The 21,587-nt window shown below is 56.2% G+C and overlaps 7 protein-coding genes across 7 annotated transcripts; 3 read left to right on the top strand and 4 right to left on the bottom strand.

Annotated features, from left to right (window-relative positions):
• Window positions 1-134: 134 nt before the first annotated feature.
• ACO1O0_002141 (DUF3405 domain-containing protein) lies at window positions 135-2,518 on the top strand (the record flags this gene model as incomplete). The annotated part of the gene is made up of 2 exons (XM_083191618.1): window positions 135-604; window positions 673-2,518. The coding sequence occupies 2 exons, from the start codon at window positions 135-137 to the stop codon at window positions 2,516-2,518; spliced, it is 2,316 nt and encodes a 771-aa protein (XP_083052832.1).
• Window positions 2,519-4,050: 1,532 nt separating this feature from the next.
• ACO1O0_002140 (uncharacterized protein) lies at window positions 4,051-5,426 on the bottom strand (the record flags this gene model as incomplete). The annotated part of the gene is made up of 3 exons (XM_083191617.1): window positions 4,051-4,789; window positions 4,843-5,070; window positions 5,341-5,426. 3 exons carry the CDS (start codon window positions 5,424-5,426, stop codon window positions 4,051-4,053), a joined length of 1,053 nt encoding a protein of 350 aa, XP_083052831.1.
• Window positions 5,427-6,711: 1,285 nt separating this feature from the next.
• On the bottom strand, window positions 6,712-8,901 carry ACO1O0_002139 (cytochrome P450; the record flags this gene model as incomplete). Its single annotated transcript, XM_083191616.1, has 4 exons — window positions 6,712-7,862; window positions 7,929-8,527; window positions 8,618-8,714; window positions 8,781-8,901. 4 exons carry the CDS (start codon window positions 8,899-8,901, stop codon window positions 6,712-6,714), a joined length of 1,968 nt encoding a protein of 655 aa, XP_083052830.1.
• Window positions 8,902-9,699: 798 nt separating this feature from the next.
• Window positions 9,700-12,865, bottom strand: ADE3 (formate--tetrahydrofolate ligase-domain-containing protein; the record flags this gene model as incomplete). Its single annotated transcript, XM_083191615.1, has 4 exons — window positions 9,700-9,808; window positions 9,922-12,449; window positions 12,503-12,540; window positions 12,742-12,865. The coding sequence occupies 4 exons, from the start codon at window positions 12,863-12,865 to the stop codon at window positions 9,700-9,702; spliced, it is 2,799 nt and encodes a 932-aa protein (XP_083052829.1).
• Window positions 12,866-14,147: 1,282 nt separating this feature from the next.
• Window positions 14,148-15,389, top strand: TIF34 (translation initiation factor eIF3 subunit i; the record flags this gene model as incomplete). The annotated part of the gene is made up of 3 exons (XM_083191614.1): window positions 14,148-14,197; window positions 14,349-14,946; window positions 15,024-15,389. 3 exons carry the CDS (start codon window positions 14,148-14,150, stop codon window positions 15,387-15,389), a joined length of 1,014 nt encoding a protein of 337 aa, XP_083052828.1.
• Window positions 15,390-15,931: 542 nt separating this feature from the next.
• ISW2 (SNF2 family N-terminal domain-containing protein) lies at window positions 15,932-19,502 on the bottom strand (the record flags this gene model as incomplete). Its single annotated transcript, XM_083191613.1, has 5 exons — window positions 15,932-16,063; window positions 16,122-18,395; window positions 18,450-19,130; window positions 19,191-19,358; window positions 19,413-19,502. The coding sequence occupies 5 exons, from the start codon at window positions 19,500-19,502 to the stop codon at window positions 15,932-15,934; spliced, it is 3,345 nt and encodes a 1,114-aa protein (XP_083052827.1).
• A 1,064-nt stretch (window positions 19,503-20,566) lies between these two features.
• Window positions 20,567-21,256, top strand: ACO1O0_002135 (uncharacterized protein; the record flags this gene model as incomplete). Its single annotated transcript, XM_083191612.1, has 1 exon — window positions 20,567-21,256. The coding sequence occupies one exon, from the start codon at window positions 20,567-20,569 to the stop codon at window positions 21,254-21,256; it is 690 nt and encodes a 229-aa protein (XP_083052826.1).
• Window positions 21,257-21,587: the final 331 nt, after the last annotated feature.

Below are 21,587 nucleotides of genomic sequence, written 5' to 3'. Positions count from 1 at the left end.
GCCTTCCCACCGCTCCACGTCGTTCGAACGCGCGCGTTTTCAGCCCTCGTTCCTCCGAACCGACACTCGTCACGCCGCTCCTCGCGTCAGCAATGCTCTCGTCGCTTTGACGGAGCGACCTGTCGACTGTCAGCATGAGTAGCCGATCCACTTCGCATGCTTCCGTCAACAGGAACGACGAGCCTCTGCTACCCTTCGGCTCCGGTTACGACAAGCCCTCGTTCAGCAGGTTCCGCCCCCGCGATCTGCTCTCACGCAATGTCATTAAGCGCGTCTTGATGCTCGCGGTGGCCGGCATTGTGCTCCTGTCCATTGCTTTCTACAGCAAGAAGCCTGTAAGCGTTTACGATGTTGCCACCCATCATCTGGGCCAATCCGAGTCTCCCGGTGATGGCGACGCGTCGGAGGCAACTGGGGGAACCGCCGAAGCCAACGACAAGGGCGACGATGTGTCTAAACCTGACAATGCCATCGTCGTCGTCGTCCCTGGTGACGACGAGGACACCGACCAAGGAGATGAGGGTTCTACTAGTCCCGAGGACATTGAGGCTAAGAATCAATACCAGGATGACCTGAAAAAGATGCCATGGCTACGCTTCAAGCAGTGAGTTTACCCCTGCCGATATGCCAAGACGAGTGAAAATTTCCCGTCGCGCTAACTTTCAATTCCAGTCTCGATGGTTACTTCCACGGCCTCAAGACAATTGTCCCCAAGTCGGAACATGTGGCCGAGTACCCCAACCCTGACGTAGCCGCGCCCATGCCGACGCCACCTGTCAGGGACGAGACCCCCAAGCCTCACCCCTATAGTCCCTACGAGCCAGTCGACGGCGAGGTCGCCGCCTGCTACCTCGACCGCAATAACACGATCCCTGCACCTGACATTTATGCCTACGATGGCCTCCCCCAACATTTCCCCGAGCCCATTTTAGGTTCCTATGACATCTTTGGCATGAGGGACGACATCTGTTTCGACCGCTTTGGCCGCTATGGCCCTTACGGACTCGGCTATCCCAAGAACAAGGGCGGCTGTGGTGTTGGTGAAGATACCGAAAGCTCGGACAGCCAATTTGTATGGGAAGAGACCGGCCAGATCGACTACTCCGACGTGGACTGGAGCGATGCTCAGGATCGCTGCCTGGAGGCCAACCAGCATCGTTTCAAGAAGGTTGACCCCAAGACCGAGGAGCTCGAAAAGGTCGCTGGCAAGATCGGCCGGACCGCCGTCGTCATTCGCGCCTACACAGGCTTTAAGTGGACAGAGCATTCCATTCTCAATTTTCGCGCCTTGATCAATGAGCTGTCCCTCAAGTCGGGAGGCGAGTACCAGGTCCACCTACTAGTCCATGTCAGGGACACGGACATTCCTATCTGGTCCGACGATGTCACCGTGCAGCGGCTGCTCGATGCTAATGTGCCGCCCGAGTTTCACGGTATTGTCAGCCTGTGGAGCGAGCCTCAAATGAGACTCTACTACCCTGGAAAGTTCGGCGATGCCATCTCCAACCCCAGTGGCCAGGACATTCATGGTGTTTACCGGAGTGGCCATTTTCCGCTGCAGATCTTCGCCATGCAGCACCCTGAATACGAGCATTTCTGGAACTGGGAAATGGACATGCGGTTCCTTGGCAGCTACTATGAGCTGTTCGACCGTCTCGGCAAGTGGGCTGATAAGCAGCCCCGTACTATGATCTGGGAGCGTGCTGCCCGCTACTACATCCCCTCGCACCACGGCACCTGGGACGAGTTTGTCGAATCCACACAGGTTGACACGGTCCGTTCCGGACTCTCCACGCCGTTTGGACCCCTCAAATTCCCAGGTAGGAAGTCGCTGCGTTTTGAGGCCAAGGGTCACTCTGTTATGCCCGACAATTGCGACCTCCACTCCGACAGGAGTCAGTGCGGCGTCGGAGAGCCTGCCGATCTCATCACTCTGAATCCTATCTTCGACACAGAACAGTCAGGCTGGTTCTTCGGCCTTGATGCCACCGGCTACGCCGCAACGCCCCCGCGTCGCGCATCCATCATTACTGCCTCGCGCCTCAGCCGCCGTTTGCTGATGGCCATGCACGAAGAAGTCTGGAGGCACCACCACACCATGTTCCCGGAGATGTTCCCGGCTAGTGTGGCTTTCCACCACGGCTTCAAGGGCACTTTTGCCCCACACCCCATCTATCTCGACCGAGCATGGACCCCCTTCGGGTCATCCGTCGACGCGGCCTTCAACGGTGGCGACGACCACTCCACGTCGGGCAAGGGTAGTCCCTTTGACATCAACAATGAGCACAACCACAAGGGAACGAGCTGGTACTACAACAGCGAGTTCTCGGGGCTCATATGGCGCCGCTGGCTCGGATACGCCCAGAAGGACGGCCGAGGCAAGTTCGGCGGCCATGCTGGTGAGGGTCGAGAAAGGGGAGGCAAGGCGGAAGAAGAGGGCGAGCACAGCACTGGCCGACTCTGCCTGAGGAGTATGCTGATGCATCCTATCAAACATGAGCACCCGTCAGATCGGTGAGGCAGCTCGCGTCAAGAGAAAAGCTTCGTTCCTGCTATGGCAATCGGGCCAGTGATGAGTTCAGCGACCACCGCATCACTGAAGCCCCGCATAGCCTGTTCTATATGTTCTCACGTTCATGTCACCCATCGACAATGGCGGACGCTCGGATCGGGACAGTCATTTTTGTTCTCACGGACGGTAAATCACCAGCGAAGAAGGCGTTTACGGCCATGTATGTACTCTTGCCCCTCGTTGTCACGAGGCGCCATAGCGAGCTCTGAGATGCTCGCTTCGCCTACCGGACCGAGCAGGGCAGACGGCGTTTCTTGCGATGACCTTTTTTATTTTGTGTTACTTTTTTTGGGACGGGCATAGCTCTTGGGATTGCATCTACCATCAACACCCCGCATGAGCGAGACGAGCAGAAGAGAGACGAGCAGAAGACAGACGAGTTGGGTACGCATACAGAAGAAAGTTGGAGAGTTACTGAAGGGGAGAGGAGATGGGTGTCGAAGAGCCTTGTACAGATGCCGACACCCAGGTTTGTGGACTTCTTGTGCATAGAACATTTGTGACATACTATGAAGTATTTAATTTATAGAAAAAACACATGAGGCATAATTACAGCCCATTTTTCAAGATACCTTATAATTTTATACCCACACGTTCACGCGTCTTTGTATTTGCAATGGAACTTGATTCACTGTATGACAGGTATGCGAGGAGGTACATTTAACCCAGTGATATATTCCCTTCGTCACTCATAGAACCCAAGACGATGGGCAGTGTCCATCATCTAGACATCCATCCCAATCATCGCCAGCAACCAACAGCACCACACTCGAGGACTAATCCAAAACGCAATAAACACAAAACCCAGGTGGTGAAAAAATAAACCCAGCCAACCCCCAAAAACAAATCTACTTGCCAGGCATGCCAAGCCCATCCAACCACCATAAGAATGCTGCTCCTTGTTCTCGCCCCACAGAGAAGCATGCGCGAGAACATCTCATACATACATACGTACAAGCGGGCGACAGAGCCTCATTCTGTCCTGCCTTCCCTTCCTATCCAAGGGGTCGAGTCAAAGATAGAAGTAGCCAAACCCACATGGGCCTGCAGACCAACCAGCCCAAAAACGAAAATAGCCGCCAAAAGACATCCTGCTTCTCATTATCCAGAATTTCAAACGACATCACCTCCCCCCTTTACTGGCCCAATACTGTAGAGGGTAAAGTGCGGGAGTTTTATCGATGAAACGCCAGGATATCCAAGAAATATGGGCATGATAATGCCATGAAAAGAATAATCGTGGTATTTGGTATCGAAGCCACGCGGCACGCCGCCAAAACGCCCTAAACGCCACTTCGAACAGCTTCTTCAGTGTCCCCCGAGAAGAGAAAGTGGTAAAAGTGGCTTGTCTGAAATCTTGAGATTTGATCATGAAAGCGGTTTTTTTTGGAGGATCTTTAGGTCTTTTATTTCTTTCCCATTGTCATCGCCGTACGGGAAACCCCATGTACGTCAACTTGGCATGAGAAAAAGTCCGCTCACTTCCGCAGGACGGCGTCATAGAAGCTGGCAAGACCAGTGATGGCCGCTCCGGTGAGGATGCCCTTGTAGCCGCCGTACACGGCGGAATTGAGGCGCTCGATGGACGTCTCGGACAGAAGCCCACCAAGTGTGGCGCCTTGAGCGTAGACAAGGTACGAGATGAGAGCCTTGCTGACGCTGAAGGTCAAGAAGTCAACAGTATACTCGGTGGTCGCAGCGGCACGGGCACGGGTGCGAGGGCCGGAGGCAGTGCTGGTGGCACCAAGGTTGAAGAAGTAGCCAAAGAAGGACGGCAGGACAAAGCTGGTGAGGGCCCAGGTCAGGGCGGGGGACCAAAAGGAGGAGGTGAGCACCAGAAACATGTCAGGCAGGTAAATGGGGTAGTCGGGAGTGCCCAGGAAGCTGATGCCGGGGATGGTGAAGGCGAAGCGGCTGGCAAGGATCTCGCGGCGGATGTAGAGCAGCTCAAAGGCGCTGATGATGAGGACGATGGCATGAATAGTGCTCAGGGAGTCGCGCGTGGCGTGGGTGACCTCGGTGATGCCGCTCTCACGGTAGATGGAGGAGACGCGCTGGCGCACGACGAGGGTGGAGCGGTCGACGGCCGAGGCGACATCGGCGGGGGTGGCGGGCAGAGTGATGCGCGAGGCTATGCTCCGGCCAGGGGTCTGGATAGGCGAGCGGACGGAATCGGCCCTGATAGTGCTAGTCAGCTTCATCTGCGCCGCCTTCAAGCTGGATGCGACGCGTCGCAACGCGGGCATCAGGAGGGGAGGGGGTAGACTCACTCGTTGGCAATCTCCTCGACAGCCTTGGTGGCCCTGCGCTTGGTGACCTTGGCAGGCTTCTCGGCATCATCCTTAGCGGCAGTCTCTTTCTTGACAGGAGAGCCGAGGGCCTTGGAACGGCTGTTGTAGTAGCCGGCGAGCTCCGACTTGGAGCTGAAGCGCGCGGTGTTCTCAGCGAGGTAGTCATCGAGAGCAGCCTCGAGCTCGACCTTTTTCAGGTTCCCGTGGCTGATTGCGCGAGCATGTTAGCAGATGAGCTCTCTTTATTTTACTTGCAGCTATCCTAGTTTGGGGCGCTGGTGAGGCTTGCGACGATGGGCGACGCGACGATGGGCGACGCGACGAGGGGCGGGTGGTGGCGGTTGAGTCGCGAGACAAGGCTGACGCGGTTGGGCGCATGGGATGCAGAAGGTGGGCGCCGCTGCAGTCGCAAACGCAGCAGGGAGAGCAGATAAGGTAGGGAAGGGTGTGATTGGGAAGAGAAGACCAAGGACTCACCTCTCGAGACCGACATCGTTGGCAATCTCAACTAGTTCAGACTTGCGTTGGGCGCGCAGCCAGCTGTTGGTGGACGAGGTGGACATGGTGGGATGATGGGGTGATGGGGTGATGGATGATGGATGTATGATGGCAGCGGTGCGGTGTCTGCAAATGTTGGAATAAATGATGCCAAAGTGAATTCAAGCAGCAGCAACAACAAGTCGCAGAGGGCGCGCAATTCAGGCGATGCTAGCAAGGGGCGTCAATGGAGGCGTTCCCTGGACACGCGTGAGGGTGTGTTTTGTTTGGGGCGGGCGGTTTATATGGGTGGCCGGGGTAGACGATGCTGAAGACGACGAGGGCCCACGGTCTTTGTTGTTATTGCCTGCTTGGGCTGCTCTCTGTAGTACGTAGTATGCTGCTGGGTGGTGCTGGTGGTGGCGGTGCTGGGCTGGTGGGAGCTATTACTACTGGGAGTCTGGGGGAGCAAAAGGAGCTGGGAACGGGACAGAGGGGAGGGGGCGGCGCGCGCGGGAGGGATCCCGGTTGTTTATGTTATGATTTTGGGACCTGCGTGTTATGGGCTTATGACGGGTTGCGCCTGCCGCCCACCGAAATGCACGGCAGGTGGCGGTGGGCGACTAGCAGGAAGCCAGACCACCAGGACCACCAGGGCCAGCAACCAGACACACCTACGTACTCCCGTAAGCATACAGAGTAGGTAGGTACGGATAGGTACGGATACAACAGCAAAAGCCACCCACCAGCCACCGGGAGACTCAACAAGCAACGACGCCCAAAAATTGGGGAGGCTGGGAAATCCTCTCGAAATCTCTGCACTTCAGGATCGAGCCTTGCCTGACCCTCTGCAAACGGCGCCGTCTCGAGTCCATTAGCTGTTGCGCCCGGCCATCCGGTGGTGTGTCTGTGCCCCTCTTCGCTCCTCTTTCGTCCCATCTCTGCCCTCCCGTTTAGACAGAAGCAAGCTGCCCAACAACGTCGGTGCTGCACGGCGCAGCACACATGAACCAACGATACTTCTTCACTGGACACGACCGCAAGATGTACTACTATTACACATCTGCTCATCCCTACTGTCAATCTTCTGATACCATCACACGGATACAAGGAACCAATTTTATACAACGAAATCCCACCGTCATGATCGGTGGGCGCGTCGGGTGGAGGTGCTCGCGAGGGGCCTCATTTCGCGCCTCTCACACCACCGCCAATCAGCTCTCATCTCCGACCAACGCTCCAACATTGACCACGACACTGCCAGCCTGCCATTGTCGTCACTCCATCGTGGATGCCGTGTTCACGCACTGCCATACCTATCATGCGTGTCCATCTTGACCTGAATGATAATACCTATTGAGAGTCGTCCCGTCACTTGTCGCGCCCCCCTTCCAGCCAGTTGACGAACCTCTCCTCCCCCCTCCTGACTATCCGCAGGCCCACTGCCTGGCCATTCAACTTGACTGCCAGCACCGATCTGGCCCCCGCGATCGCCTCGTCCCTGTTGACCCGCGCGCGCTCGTATACCTGGGCCATCTCCTCCCGGCTCATCCGCGCCACATCGTCGTCGCTCGCCCACTCGTCCACGGCCAGCTCCACGCTGTACTCACGCAGCAGCACCGCCAGTGCCGCGACCACCTCGACCATGGCGAACCGGCGCGCTAGGCACGCTCGTGGGCCCTGGCTGAAGGGAATGTACGCCCCGGGCTCGGGCCGGAACAGCTGTGCGCTCGTGTCATGCCCCTGGTAGCCCCCATAGTCCTCCTTGTCCGCGCCGTCCACCTCACCGCCCTGATTCCCCTCCCCCCCCACCGTGGCCGCCGTGGCCCCCTTTGCATAGTCGCCGCTGCGGATCCACCGCTCCGGCACGTAGTCGAGGATGTCGCTCCTGTGCGCCGCGAGCTTGCTGGGTCTGGTCGGCCAGTATCGCGGATTCGCGTGCACCGACGCCGCGCACAGCGAGATGACGGTGCCCCGGGGTATCATGTACTTGCGGCCGTCCATGACGATGGGCTGGTCCAGGTCGGATGTCGCGACCTTGGGTATCTCGCCCACGGGCGGTATCAGCCGCATCGTCTCGTTGATGCAGGCGCCCACCATGCCGCCCATGAGGGGGCCCAGCATTTCATCGTAGTCCCACGTCTCCGGGTCCCTATTGTCGCCCGCCACCTCGTCCAGCTCGCGCTGCAGGCGCCTCTGCGTCGCTGGGCTGCCGGCCAGGTACAGCAGCGCAAAGTGCGTCGTGGTGGCCGTCGAGTCGTGCCCGGCGACTAGCATGATGAAGGTGTTGCCTATGATCTCGTCCCGGGCCAGGGCCAGGGTCTTGCTGGACTTGATGGGCGTCCCGTCCGGCCCCCTCTCGTAGCTCAGCCGCACCAGCTGGCCCATCAGGTCCATTCCCTCCGTGTGGCTCTCGCCGTCTCTCGCCTCCTGGATCTTGAGATCCAGTATCTCGTTTATGTACTTGCTGAAATCACGGTGCGCCGCAACAGCATCGCGCAGCGACTTGTACGGCATAAGGCCTGTGGCGTTGTTCAGTCAAGGCCATCCCTATCTACACGCAGGGGAAGGAAGGAAGAGAGACATACGGAGCAGCCACTTAGGCACCAGGAGCAAGGCCAGGATATTATGGACCAGGATGGCCATGGAGTCAACGAAGCTGAAGCGAAACCCCGGAGGCGCATCGACGGAGCCATACTTGGCAGATATAGGGTCGAGTTCCTGGGGTGTGTTCTTCTCGTTAGGCCAGGGCAGGCGGAGGCCGAAGCCTATATAGCTGATGATGTTGAGCGACAGGCGCATGGCGTCGTGCTCGACGGAGTAGAGAGTCGGGGACGCGGTGGCGGCGCGCTGGTGCTCCCAGAAGCGCAGCATGCCGAGGGACTGGCGGGCGGCCTCGCGGAAGACGAGGGCGGCGTTGCGCTCGTTGAAGGACGGGGCCGTGGCGCGGCGGTGGATGCGCCAGGCACCGCGCTCGACGGTCAGGACGTTCTGGCCGAACTGTGTGAGGATCTGGTAGACCTCGGTCTGCTTGGGGAAGTGGTCGCGGCGCATGGCGATCTGGTTGATGGCCTCGGCGTTGGCCACATACAGGGTGATGCTGCTGGGCGAGACGTGCAGGAAGGCATCGCCAAAGCGTGCAAAGTGGTCATGGCGGGATCTGAATGCGAAGTCTGGGGCGGTGGGACTGTATATGGGATGATGGGTGAGCGAGGAAGTCTTAACATGCTCGTGACACTGACGGTACGAGTAGTGAGTGTCGGATGACGAGACTCACAGCAACCACTGCTCCCACCAGGGCTCAGGGAGCATACGGATAAAGGGTATGAGCAGCTTGTGGGTGATGCGCCATAGCAAGAACCGCCTCGACCATGCTGGAGTGGGGAGGGTGCTTCAGTCAGCGTCAACACGAGATTATGGGGTGGGAGCCAGAGACGCACGCGAGATGATATAGGGCAGTCCGGAGGCTTTGGCGACGGCGATGTTACGTCTTAGGCCAGTGATCCAGTACCAGACAGTGGTGATGATGGCGACGACAATGCAAAGAGCGACGGTCCACATGGCGAGATGTGTTCTCAGATCGGATCAAGGTTGATCTGATACGGGTATGAAGCGTGGCAAGAGAGTGAGGGGCCCAGTGATAAAGCAGATGGGCAGAAGAGGAGAAGGACAAAGGGACAGGGCCCGTATTATATGGATCGCCGATGTGAGGTCCGCGAGGCCTGCGAGGTCTGCGAGATCGAACCGTCACTGCGGGTAGCACGACATGGCCTCATGGCCTCATAGCCTACGTGTTCGGAGTCTCGGACCTCAGCGACCCATCGTGATATTGCTCCCGGAAGCCACGCTTCCGGCGCCATGCCGCGATCGGTGCCGTCCCAGTGGCCAGACTAGTACTTACGCCACACGCTGGCACAGATCAACGGCGGTTGCCCAAGGGGGTGGGCGTCATACCAATCTCATGCAGCACCCTGAGACTGTCCGTGTCCCGCAATACCCAGGTAGTAAGCATGGAACTCCGTGCCGCGTGAGCGGTCTGGGCCGGACGTTGGGCTTGGCTCGCTCAGCACTAGTTATGTACGAATACGTCGTCTGGTGTAATCTCCCACATCGTGAGCAGCCGCGGTTGGTTATGTTATTTTGCCCATTTGTCAATACATATTTTATTATCAAAAGAATACTTCAAGACGTGCTCCTAGACAACAAGTCTAATCTCCCTTCCCGCGCCAAAAAGTGTTGAATGCTGTATACCCATCCCGTCCCGTACCATCGTCATTTCATTTTTCCCACGTTGAGTTGAGGGCTGATATATGTATATCTTGTCTACGTGTAACAAGTGTAGTATCGCTGTGCAGTAAATCAGAAGAGTCCGTCGATCTCGCCCGTCTCGGGGTCCACGTCCACGTTAAGGTAACCCGGCGCCGTGGGCAACCCGGGAATTGTCTGGATATCAGCCGCAAGAGCGTACCTAGTCTGCGTTAGCTGGACATTCATAAAAGCACCCGGATTTGGATTGTTTAAAGGAAGAAGAAGAAGAAGAAGAAGAAGAAGAAGAAGAAGAAGAAGAAGAAGAAAACTCACAGGTATCCTGCGCCAGCGGCCATTCTCACATCCCGGATCGGGACCGTGAAGCCGGTGGGCGCTCCCTTGAGGTCAGGGTCGTGCGACAATGAGTACTGCGTCTTGGCCACGCAGATAGGCAGGTTGCCGAATCCCTGCCTGGTGTACGTATCGACCTTCTTCTGTGCGAGCTCGCTGAACTCGACCTTTTCGGCACCGTACATCTTGCGCCCGATGGCCTCGATGCGCTCCTGGATCGTGCCCTCGAGGCTGTACGTCAGCTTCAACTCCTTAGGCTTCTCACTGGCCGCGATGACGCCACGCGCAAGGTCGATGGCACCCTTGCCGCCCTCGGCCCAGTGGCTGGAGAGGATAGCATCCTCGGCACCCGCCGCGATGGCCTCCTCGCGGATGACAGCCACCTCGGCGTCTGTGTCGGTGTTCATTTTGTTGATGGCGACCACCACGGGCACGCCAAACGACCGGGCATTCTCAATGTGCTTCTTGAGATTGACGCAGCCGGCACGGAGGATGTCGACATTCTCCTGCTTGTAGACAGGGTCCAGAGCCGCGCCAGGGGCGATCGGGGGACCGCCGCCGTGAACCTTGAGGGCTCGGACAGTGGCCACAACAACTACGACATCAGGGACAAGGCCTGAGGTGCGGCACTTGATGTTGAAGAAGCGCTCACCACCCATGGTGAAGTCGAATCCCGCCTCCGTTACAACAAAGCCAGCCTTCTCGTCGTGGTTCTCGTCGGGCTCAGTGCCGGCAAGCTTTAGGGCAAGCTTGTCGGCGAGGATAGAGCTCTGTCCGATGCTGATGTTGGCAAAAGGTCCAGCGTGGACAAAGACAGGAGTGCCTTCCAGGGTCTGCATGAGATTGGGCTTGATGGCATCCTTCATCAGGGCTGTGAGGGCACCGCCAGCGCCGATGTCGTCGCATGTCACGGGGTCACCGCTGCGCGACGAGGCGACGACCATGCGACCCAGACGCTCGCGCATGTCCGCCAGGCTGGTGCTGAGCGCTAGAATGGCCATGCACTCGCTGGCTACCGAGATATCGAAGCCAGTCTCCCGGGTCTGGCCCTTCTCGGTCGGGGCGGTGCCGACGGTGACGCCTCGGAGGTGGCGGTCGTTGACATCGAGGACACGCCTCCAAGTGATTGTGTCGGGATCAATGTCCAGGCGGGCGAATCGGCGAATCTCGTCCTCGGTCAGCTCGTTAGGGTCGGTCTTGTCGATGCCAAGTTTCTTGAGGCGGCGGAACATGACGGGCGCAAACTTCCTCTGGCCATTCTTGGCGGGGACCAGACGACGGTAGAGAGGGCCGTCCTTCTGCGTGTTCTCGTGGAAAATTCGGGTCTCAATGGCAGCAGCAAGCAGGTTGTTGGCGGCCGTGATGGCATGGATATCGCCCGTCAGGTGGAGGTTGAACTCATCCATAGGGATGACTTGGCTATAACCGCCACCAGCAGCACCGCCCTTGATGCCAAAAGTTGGGCCCTGGCTAGGCTGCCGCACGTTGGCAAAAGTCAGCCGTCCAACATGAGCACCAAGCGCCTGGGCCAAGCCCATGGTTGTAGTTGACTTGCCCTCTCCGAGCGGTGTAGGGGTGATGCCCGTCACCACGACATACCGGCCGTTGCGGCGGTGGTCGAGCCGCTTGAGCAGATCGAGATCGACCTTGGCCTTGTAGGCGCCGTAAGGCTCCAGCTCATGGGGGGCAATGCCAACCTCGGCGGCGATGCGGGTGATTTGCTTGGGGGTCTGTGCCCTCGAGACGGCAATGTCGGAGGGAACCGGGTCCTGGAGCTTCAGGGGAAGGGGAATCGTCCCCCTGAGCTTCTGCCTCTCAAAGTACGTTGTCGTGGCGTCAACCACGTTCTGCATCAGCATGGCCACCGTCATGGGGCCTACACCTCCAGGAACAGGGGTGATGGCCGACGCGACCTGGGATGCCGAGTCATATTCGACATCTCCCACCAGACGGTAGCCCGACTTCCTGGTCTCGTCAGGGACAAAGTTGGTTCCGACGTCGATAACGACAGCACCCTCCTTGAGCCACTCGCCCTTGACAAAATGGGGCTTGCCAATGGCGGCAACAACGACGTCGGCAGCCTTGAGGATCTCCTGGAGTCTATTGGATTTGGAATGGCAGACGGTGACGGTGGCGTTGGCGTTCCTCAGAAGGTAGCTCGTAGGGCTCCCGACAATGTCGCTGCGTCCTAGAACCACGGCAGACTTGCCCTCTAGGTTGATGCCGGCCTCCTGGAGGAGATACATGACGCCCTTGGGGGTGCATGGGACGAAGAGCGGGTTGCCGCCCTTCTTGGCGATCTCGCCGATGTTCTTGGTGCCGAAGCCATCGACGTCCTTCTCGTCAGCAACGGAAGAGGTGACGGTGTACTCTGAGATGTGAGAGGGGAGAGGGAGCTGGACCAGGATGCCGTGGACCTGGGGGTCGTTGTTGAGACGGCGGACATGGTCCAGAAGCTCTGGCTCCGAGATGGACTCGGGGAGGTGGATGAGTTCACAGTCAATTGCGGCCTTGTGGGTTGTTAGAAATCATTGATGGATGGCTGGAGAATAAGATACTATACCTCTGCAGCGGCCTTGAGCTTCATTCGAACATATGTCGCTACATTGCCGTGTGTGTTAGTGTGGGAGGATTCACTCGGATAACATCCGATTCATCCTGCGACGAGGGCGGGGGCGGGGTTATACGCACTCGAGTCGGAGCGGTCGCCCACTAAATAATGACTTCAGTCAGTGAAAAGAAACAGGTGAGAGCGGTGGGATGTCTAGAATTGAAGAGTAGCATGAAAAGACAGTGGCGTACCTTGGACGATCTTGAGGGTGGGCGTGTATCGCGGGTTGAGCTTCTGCTTCTCGGCAATCTCTGTCCCAAGACGCTCGCGGATGCTCTTGGCGATGGCCGTGCCATCGAGCTTGGTGGCAACCATTGCGGCGGCTGAGGTCGCGAAATGGCGGGTCTGGGGGAAGAAGGCCCTGTGAGTGAGTCTGGAGGAGCAGCGTGGGAGAAGAGGTGACGAGATGGGCGAGGTGATGATGGTTGTTGAGGTGGAATGCTCTGGTCTTGTCCACGGGCAGGTGCCACCGGTGGTTCTAGCGGTCCTGTTACCGGGCGGCGCCGCAGCGACTCTAGAGCGGCTACAGTGAAGCCCGGCGATAAATCGGCGTCCCAGATTAATCGTCGCCCAACTGGTACCACTGCAACTGTCGCTGTACCCTCTGCGAGGAGCGTGCCACAGCGGATTGGGCGAGAATCTCATTCCTTTTGCCCGGCGCCTCTACCTAGATAGTGGACTATCTATCAGTAGCACTCGTATCTATGTATAACACAAGGCTTGTCTATCGTTATCTGCGCCCAAGTCAGTGTTAACTAATGTTCACATCTAGGAACTCTCCCCCAAAATGTTGTACGAGTATGCTAATACCATGAGACTCATGTCGAGGGGGCTGGACAGCGTAAGATCCAAGAGTGATATCTGTACATACCAATTCTTGCAAACAAACAGGAGTTCTGCCGAGACGATAAATGAGTGGCTGGCCGAGCTTCAACCCTATCTCTCTATCTCAACCAAACATGCTGTTCTTCCGTGAACGAAAGTGGTATGACTGTGTAACAGTTCCGACAAGGCTGAGGCAGAGACCCGTCCAATAATAAAATACCATTCAATATCTGACGGGCGAAGGTTGACGAGTCATCCCCAATGGGCGTAGTAAAATTTGTCGCGTTGAGTGGGTCGAGTCGCCCCTGGCGGCGGGCACTGCGCAGACTCTCCAAATCTCAAGCTCAATATCACCAATATCGGGAAGGATCTGGCGTTGATGGGCGGTGATATCTTTCTGTGACTCAGAAACCCTGGTCTCGATTAGGAGGGCTTGTTGTACTCATTATGATGCTGGCTGACGATTATTACTGCAAGGTTTCAAGGATACCTACGAATAGGAGAGAACAAGGATGGGGTTTGGCACGTGGTGTTGGTCATATATACACGTAAATATTTCCTATTAAAGCATTTTTAGCGTGTTAATTTCTGACGATGACTCCCTCCCCCAAACGGCAGCCGCGGGGAGGCACAACTCTCGCCCCACCAAAACGCACAACCCGCCAAAATTTCCCACGACTCGCCCTGAACGACGCAGCCATAAGAACTCGAGCGCCTGCAACGAACCCTCCCCCGCCTACGACCCGAGAGAAGGACAGTCAGCCCACCCATCATGAGACCCATCCTCCTTGCTGGGCACGAGCGTGCGCTCACCCAGATCCGGTACGCAGCTCCCTCTCCCGGCCACCCATCACCATCGCCGTCCTCCTCGTTCTCCTGAGCATCGCGAAGCGGGGTGTGGTGGCGATGGCCGGCGCCTTGGACGTCAAAGGAACTCCTGCTGACCGTGTGACCTTTCTCCTATTGCATACAGATACAACCTTGATGGCGATCTCATCTTTTCCGTCGCAAAGGATCAGCACATCTGCGCCTGGTTCTCCCACAATGGCGAGCGTCTGGGCACCTACCACGGCCACGTCGGCGCCATCTGGACCGTCGACGTCGACCCCACTTCCACCATGATCGCCTCTGGCTCTGCCGACAACACGATCCGCCTCTGGGACATCAAGTCTGGCCGCTGCCTCAAGACCTGGGAGTTCCCTACCGCCGTCAAGCGCGTCGAGTTCAACGAGGACGGCACCAAGCTGCTCGGCGTCACCGAGAAGCGCATGGGCTACCTCTCCAACATTGTCGTCCTCGATATTAACCCGGACCCCGAGGCTGAGCAGACCGAAGAGAGGGCTCTGACCATTGTTTGCGACGAGAGCAAGGCTACCGTCGCCGGCTGGAGCTACCTTGACAAGTACATTCTTGCCGGTCACGAGGACGGCAGCGTCAGCCAGTACGACGGTAAGACCGGCGAACTCATCGACAATGTCCCCATCCACGAGCTCAACCAGCCCATTGTCGACCTCCAGTGGTCGCCTGACCGGACCTACTTCATCACCGCCTGCAAGGATAAGAACTCCAAGGTACGCAACCCCCAAATGATATATCCCTTCCCAGGTGAGGTAAAGGCCTAATAGTGCTCACTAAAACATCCAAACAGCTCATCAGCGCCCGTGACCTCGACGTCATCAAGACCTACCCTGCCGACACGCCCCTCAACAGCGCCACCATCACCCCCAAGAAGGACTTTGTCATCCTGGGCGGTGGCCAGGCCGCCATGGATGTCACCCGCACCTCTGCCCGCCAGGGTAAGTTCGAGGCTCGCTTCTACCACAAGATCTTCGAGGACGAGATTGGCCGTGTCCGTGGTCACTTCGGTCCCCTCAACACCGTCGCCGCCGACCCCACCGGCAAGAGCTACGCCTCTGGCGGTGAGGACGGTTACGTCCGTGTCCACCACTTCGACAAGGGCTACTTTGACTTCCTCTACGAGGTCGAGCGGGAGCGCATCAACCGCATGTCCTAAGGCGAAGGAGGAGGGAGAGCGGGCAGCTTGGTCTTTTTGGCTTGGCCCGGAGCTTGTGGGCCGATGGGTCTTTGGTTTCTGTGGGCTTTGCATGGTTTGGCGTTTCGGCAGAGTGGGAAATGAAGAAAAAAAAACCACTCGAGTTTCTATACCTACTTTAGTTTCCGGGAAACGAAAGAAGGTTGGTGAATGGATGGAAGGGTAGGCAAGGCGAGTCTCGTATGTAATTCTTTACCATCTCTGTTACGACATAGAGAAGAGAGGAGAATGGACGCTCATGGTCAACGAAAGCCGGGCCTATTGAACTTCACCCGTGACTTTTCTGGGAATACTAATGAAATCAAGCAGCTCTTATTTTCTTTTGATACAGCTCAGCCCCTGATAGTCGGTGAGACTACGTACACATCACAACATCATCTGAGCCATAAGTAGGTAAGGTAGTCAAGCCCAGTCGGTTCCAAAATAACCCCAACCGCCCAAACGCCAGTCTAAATCGGTCCCTTCACCACACATCGTCATGTTCCGGTAACAACTGCCCCTCTTTATTTCTTCTTGCCCTTCTTGGACTTTGAAGCCCCAGCTGAGGTGGCCGAGGCCACGCTAGAGGCCCTCGACGGCGCCGTGGAGCTAGCCTTGCTTCCCTTGGCCGACTTAACATTGTCAAGAGCCTTATTCTGTTGCAAATGTCAGTCTCTCGCTAAAACATTCCCCAGAAATTGATTGTAAACGAACCTTGACTCCATTTTTGGCCTTCTTCTTGGCTGGTGCCATGCCCACGACGCTATCATCATCCTCATCATCAGGCTCCCGCTTCGCCTTGCCGTTGACACCGTTCCTCGAAGGTACATCTTCAAACTCCTTGACAATGGTGGTGATAAGAGTGGTGCATCGTCGTGACAGCTCAATAGGCGTGCGGCTGAGAAAGAACCAGTCAAACCGGAACAGGGGAGACTCGCGAATTTCTTCCCGCATCTTCTCGTAAAGACCCTCCGAGTCAATGCCATAACGGTCGAGCAGCACGAGCAAGAAACGATCTTCCTCTTCCGTGTAGACCTTCTTGTTCGTTGTGGATACCGAGTAGTTGATCTTGAGCTGCTGTAGTGGTACACGGTACTGTTGCATCTTCTTTCGGAGAAGCTTGCGCTGATGCTCAATGCGCCGTGTGCGCTCTTCGCCGTCCTCTATGATCTTGAGATATTTGGGGTAGTCGTTGATCTCTGTATAGCGCTGCCAGAACACCTTGGCGTATGCCTTAATCTCTGAAGGGTCCTTGCTATCAACTTCATCCGCAATTCCCACGTAGTCATTCCGTCCGGATTTGGCAGACCCGTTGATGAACTGCTGGAAGTCACGCTTGTTCCAATCTCCGAATCCTTGAGTTGCCAGCTCCTCCTTCTCCTGACGCTCTTCGTCAGTCAGGGGGGTGGCGTTGTCGATCACATGCTGCTCGGCATCGCGTTCAGCCTCCCGTTCCGCCAAGTTCTCTTCATCACCGTCAGAAAGCGGCACCTTGTAGCCGATTTCCTTGCGATAATATGCCGTCTCCCTGTCCTGAAGCTCTCTCAGTCGAGCGGGATAGAACTGGTAGTCGTGAACAGGAATCTGCTTGGGGGCACGGGGGGCCTTGGGTTTCGCGTCCGCTTTGGGGTTGGGGTACATGGTCTGCCTAAAGTACTTGTCCATCGAGTATGATTGCTCCTTGCGCTCACGCTTGGCTGGGTTGATCCAGTTCATGCCAATATCTTTCTTAGTGTTGGCGAAGTTTTCGCCGTTCCACTCGTAGGCCGATTCTGAGGTGAATTTCTGAAGATCATCGAGGCCCAGCTTCTCGTACTTCGCGTTGAGCTGCTTTGTGCGGTTTTCGCCTTGAGCAAGGATGTTGTCAATGTCATCTTCATTGACATCGGTTCCCTTGGCTGCGATGCCGGTCGAACCCTTGCTTTGGAAGACCTTCTCGGCTCCGTGCTGGATCATGGACAACAGCTCATCCTTGTTGGCTGCGGCCTTGGCGGCAACCTGAGCTCTTCCTTGCTGGATGACAAGCTGGTCGAGTCGGAGCTTCTGGGCTGCACGTTCCAGGACCTTCTCCTCAATCGCATTATCTGTGACGAAACGGTATACAACAACCTGTTTCGTCTGTCCAATTCGGTGTGCTCGGTCCATAGCTTGCAAATCAGCCTGGGGGTTCCAGTCACTGTCATACAGGACGACAATGTCAGCGGTTGTCAGGTTGATTCCCAGGCCACCAGCTCGGGTGGTCAGCAGGAATATGAACTTTTCCGAATCGGGCTTGTTATACTCGTCAATAGCTGCAATTCGGTCCTCGTGTGCAGTTCCGCCGTCGATTCGGCAGTACTTGTACTGTCTGAAGACGCAATAGTCCTCGAGAATATCAAGCACACGGCTCATTTGGGAGAAAATAAGAACGCGGCTCCCTTGCTTTTGCAGCCGGCCCAGCAACTTGTCCAGCACCACCATCTTTCCAGCGTTGTAGACGAGGTGCTCGTCGGTGGTGTACGGCGGGCCTGGCTCAGCTCCCTCAAACAGGTATGGGTGATTACAGCACTTGCGCAGCTGCATCACGATGTTCAAAAGTCTGGTTTTGGACTCCCGTTTTCCTCCCGCTCCGTTCACGGCATCAATGTCCTTTTCGAGGATCTTCTGGTACCATTTAACCTGCATCTCCGACATGCCCAGATACAAGTTGACTTCCTTCTTGGGCAGAAGGCTCTTTTCGACATCGCTCTTGACTCGACGGAGGAGGAATGGGCGCAGTATACGGTGAAGCTGTTGGACAACACTGTCTTGGTCTCGGTCTTCGCCTGAAAACCATTGATCGAAAGCTTCCGAGTCGCCGAACACATCGGGAAGGAGGAAGTTTAGTAGAGCCCAAAGCTCGTGGAGGTTATTTTGGAGCGGCGTTCCGGTAATCAGAAGGCGGTTGAGGGAAGAGAAGAGTCTAATAACCTGGGACAAGGAGGATTCTTCGTTCTTGATGCGGTGCGCCTGCAACAATGATCAGCAACTAACGAGTGTTTGTACTTTCCCTCCCTAACATACCTCATCGATAATGATGTATTTCCATGGAAGTTTCTTCAAATGGGACTTCTCACGGAGAACCATCTCGTAGCTCGTGACACAGACATCGAACTTGGAATCCACAAGACGATCGTTAATGAGCTGTTGGCGCTCTTCCTTAGCACCCTGTAGAACCAGAACATCCACTTCGGGTGTCCACCTAGCAAACTCGCGCTTCCAGTTGTCGAGGGTGGATTTGGGAACGGTGATAAGGTGAGGTCCCTTGATCCCGCAAACATGCCGCAGGTAACCCAGGAAGGAGATTGTTTGCAAGGTCTTTCCGAGACCCATCTCGTCAGCGAGGATGCCTGAAATTCCATTTTCGTGTAAGGAAATCATCCAGTTGAGACCAGCAACCTGGTAGTCCCTCATGGTTCCGTGGATGAAGGGAGGCGACTCTCTGAAGGCGGTTTCCGCGGCACCGCCTCGCCTCTCATCCCTGATAAGCTCCGCGTCTTCTTCGGCCTCTGTCCGTCGCCTTCTGTCGCTTGTGGCACCTCCTTGACGTCCACTGTTTTTCTTGCTCTTGCTGGCCTCGGCATTCTGACGGTCGATTTCGGCCATGACTTCTCGGATCTTGGGGTCGGGATTGGTTTCAATGAAATGCCGGAAAAGGTCGGTGAGGCCGAGCAGATAGCGAAAACGTCGGATGGTATCATCTTGCTACAGGCAATATCAGTTAGAGCTATTGGTGATTACACCCATAGATGGGAGGGGTTCTACCTTGAATTGTTCTAGGCTGTCATGCTTCTTCTTCAAAACCGCCTTTTGCAGCTGATTGTTTTCTGCGCGCCTCCTGCGCCCATCCACCACGGGCTCGCCGACCACGCTGCTGGCCGTTGTGTTGGGCTGAGTATCAGAGTCGGTGTAGTCGGGGGTCTCATCAACTTCCTATCACGACTGTCAGCTCTGCATCGGCTGAAGTCTCAGGTCGGAACAACCTACCATCTCTTCGACAACGCGACTGTCTGGGGCCTCAGACATTGACACGTCGGCTTCAGTGTCGGCACCGTTGCTGCGAGAACGCGGCGCCATTTTGAACGTGTCTCCCAATGACCGGTCAACCTCTTTACGCGACTGGCACCCTCGAGACGCGTCCAAACTGCTGCAAATCAAATGCCCGAGCTCGTTAGCTGAGGAGCAGATGCGGAGCTTGTATCTAATTGTGTTGGAGCGCGATGTCGATGTCCCGGCGCGCGCGTATCTTGAAGTGGCAATGGGAGGAGGATGTTTTTGGAGACCAAGTGTCGGACGGGCTGGATCTCGAAATGCACGTCGAAGGGCAGCGAGTTCGGGGCTAGCGCGATGGCGCACCCCTGCCCACGCCCCACGGAGGCAACGCATCCCATTACGCGGAACAAAAGAAAATCCGCTAGTGGACCAAACGACGTCAGAGGCCACTGGTTGGTTAAGCCACTCAGCGGCCAGCACTATGGGGGGCAAATCAGTTTGAATCTAAAAAAATACAGGGCATGTGGCTTGAAGCATCGCAGGTTCCAGGATGTCAACACAAGTACGGAGTAAACAAGTTAACAAACAGTCTGAAGATTAAAAAAGCAATCCGCTGAGTTTATTATCCAGCAGATACGTAGGGCTTAAAACAGATAGCTTCCTCTTAATCTATATTCACAAATTGCTCCCATCAATAGTTTTAGACCGAATTCTGCGACAAGTCGAACAGAAGATGAGTGTCACGTGGATGTCTTCTCCCCACAAGCCCCTCCCATACACCCTACCCCTCGGTCAGATGCCGCTGGATTTGCATTCGTCAGGCATGCCACCTGAGCAAGGCCGCCCATCCTCCGAAACCCATACCCTCCCCATCGCCATCAGCAAGGCACGGCGTCTGGCAACGACTATCCGGAGCTGCGGCCATAACGTATCTACGACTTTTTTTCACAATATTACCTGAAACTGCGTTTGCGTTCATCCACGGGGAATTCCTACATTTCAGCCGCAGCGGTCTTTGTTCGCTGCGGGCATCGAGTCATTGTCGCCAGACAGGTGAGCCATCCTCCGTATGTCTACGGGAATGCTGTAACTAATCGCCCATAGCCCCAGATCATATAATCCGCGAGCCATACGAACGATCAAACATGATGGACGGGCGAGCCGCTGCCCACAACGATTCGCCCGAGCAGCTCCTTGACGTTTTCAAGGCAGCGGCCCTGTCGGTCACCAGGCTTTATAAGTCTTCAATCGCGGCAGAGACTAGGGCAAGATCAGAAGGATACCAGGAGTGTTTGGAGGAACTTATCTTATTCCTTGACAAAGACGGCCAGGCCCTGGGTCAGGGGGGGCTGTCAAAGCTGAGGAGATGGGTTGCCGAACGCCGCGATGGCGGCGACACGAGTCCCCAGAATTTTGAGAGCGAGGATGAGGCTGAGAAGCCCGAGGCTCCATCACAGCCGGAACCTGCGCAAATCGAACCCCCGACACCACTTGTCAACGAGCCTATTAGCCAGCCTGCGAATGAATCTGGCTCAATGGTAGAAGATGAACCTCGGCCTCCGGAATTCCTAGTACCTACCCAGGAGAACTTCACATTCCAATCCGACCATCAATACCCCAATATCGACCTCCTCGACCTCTCGGATACACGCCCACATACCCATCATTCCTCGAGACAATCACGAAACCGGCCAGGCAAGCCCGGCATGAGAACATCTGGGCCGTTAGGACGAGGTGCAGGAACGAAACGACGGATGGAATTCGACGACCTCTTTGGCGGCTGTTTTGGAGGTAAAGATCCATTTGGAGGTGGCGGCAAACGAAGTCGACACTCGTAGGACAGAAAGTTCGGGACGGCCTTTTGCCGGACTTTGGGCATCTCGCTCAGCACCATCTATTAGAAGAGACGAAACAACACATTGTTACGGATGAACGCGGGACTGGCATCAGCATGGGCGGCGTTTTGAGGATGTAACAACTTGGCATTGACGGGGTGGAGAGCGATCTGTGGTTTGGAACACTTGGGGCCTTTTAAGATACCTCTATAGATGTCTACTTTTTTCAACACGGGATAGAGGAAACTCGCCTCATGACACGAATGCATCCAGTGAATTTGAGTAAGCGGCAACGCCCTTTTTCATTTCCAAGTCGAGTTTGAAGCCAATCTCA

This window comes from Amphichorda felina, assembly GCF_050947745.1.
Source record: "Amphichorda felina strain 45539 chromosome Unknown scaffold_2, whole genome shotgun sequence".
Lineage (NCBI taxonomy): Eukaryota > Fungi > Ascomycota > Sordariomycetes > Hypocreales > Bionectriaceae > Amphichorda > Amphichorda felina.
Note: the sequence above shows the minus strand (reverse complement) of the source record. Positions and strands in the feature narration are given on the sequence as shown.